Here is a 1,651-nt window from a genome sequence, read left to right on the forward strand (position 1 = left end):
CATTCGGTTTTATAATAACGTTTGTTATTCTACACCCAAAATTTGGGTATAGATTAACACCTCGTTATTATTATTATTAATATTATCATCATCATTATAATTATAATTATCTTTCACTATTTCCCAGACCAACTGTCGGGCCTGAGCAAAAGGTCAGGGTCATGCACGTGTAAGATGTCAGCGGTGAGCAAACTGCTGAGCCAGGTCTCGGCGGCTGTCCAGCGCGGGGAGACACTCGGCGACAGCAAACCTCCCGCAGACATCGTCGACTCCATGAGCAAGCTCGAGAGACTTGTCGGTACGAATATTTATTTCCTCTCAACACAGTGGGACATTTGTGAAGCGTGCTGACAAAATGAATTTCTTTTCGCAATCCATGAATGGAGGCATAGGCCAAAAATCAATACAAAGGTCATATTTATTGATTTTAAACCAATTTCATTCTCTTCAAGTTTAACATGTTTTTTTATCATTTCACACTTATAAATTGTAAAAACTCAACCTATAAATTGGACAATTCTATTTCCATTAGGCTAAAAATCCGATAGTAACTCATTTTGTTTGCATGCCTCACATTTCTTTAGATAGGACAAAATGTTTTTTGATAGAGCGACATTACTCTAGATAGGACAACGTTTCTCTAAATATTATTACATTTCCCCAGATAGTTCGATATTTCTTCACAACACAGTGGAACATTTCTTTAGATAGGAGGACAAAATGTCTTTGGATTGGAGTGACATTTCTCTGAATATTGAAACATTTCGCCAGATAGTAGGATATTTCTCTAGACAGGACATAAATTACACATTTGTGGATAGCATGACGTTATTCCAGAAAAGTTAGTGCATAAAAAATCTAGCTTTATCAGCATAGCTAGGCACGATTTAGCTGTGAATGCATCTTGTCAAATACTCTCACATTTTCCATTTGTTCTGTAAAGTAATATTATGAAGCTTCTGGGAATGTATAACTACATGTTGTCTTTTTCTTCCCATATATCTCAGGATCTGACTGGCACAGGTTAGGCAGGATGCTAGGTCTATCATCTGACAGCCTTGAGGACATCGGCAAGTTCACGAACTTTGACCTTACGAGCAGGGTGGAGAAAGTCCTCATCTCTTGGGTGAAGCAAACACGAGGGGCGGGGGCCGAGAGTCTCAGGCAGGCTCTGGACAAGATGGACAGGGACATTTTGTTACTGGCAGGTAAAACTTTCAAGATGGAGAGAGACATTTTGTTACTAGCAATTAAAACTTTCAAGATGGAAAGAAAATTTTATTTCTGACCAGTAAAACTTTCGAGATGGATAAAGACATTTTACTTCAAGGTAAAACATACAAGATGGACCGAGACATTACGTTACTGGCAGGTAAAGATTTCAAGATGGATAGAGTGAAACATTTAATTACTGACAAGTAAAACTTTCAAGATGGATAGAGCGAGACATTTTATTGCTGGCAGGCAACATTTTCAAGACATTTGGTTACTGACAGGTAAAACTTTCAAGGACAGAGAAGTTTGCTATATATTTTATGCTTTCAACTACCCTCTGTACCCTCTGATGTTGTCACCTTCTCCACTATTCATGTCATTGATGGCGAGAGACCATCACTCCCCACCCCCCATCTTCCTCTCTCTCTCTCTCTCT

At 38.8% G+C, this 1,651-nt stretch overlaps 1 protein-coding gene across 1 annotated transcript in view; it reads left to right on the forward strand.

The window, feature by feature from the left end:
* The window catches only part of LOC101845785, a gene marked incomplete in the record, with an annotated part of 93,196 nt that overhangs the window by 88,683 nt on the left and 2,862 nt on the right, over positions 1-1,651 (forward strand). The window contains 2 exon segments of the mRNA XM_013084980.2: positions 128-298; positions 1,008-1,208. Coding sequence (XP_012940434.1) covers positions 128-298; positions 1,008-1,208 — 372 coding nt within the window.

The sequence above is a fragment of the Aplysia californica genome, unplaced genomic scaffold (assembly GCF_000002075.1).
Source record: "Aplysia californica isolate F4 #8 unplaced genomic scaffold, AplCal3.0 scaffold00333, whole genome shotgun sequence".
NCBI lineage: Eukaryota > Metazoa > Mollusca > Gastropoda > Aplysiida > Aplysiidae > Aplysia > Aplysia californica.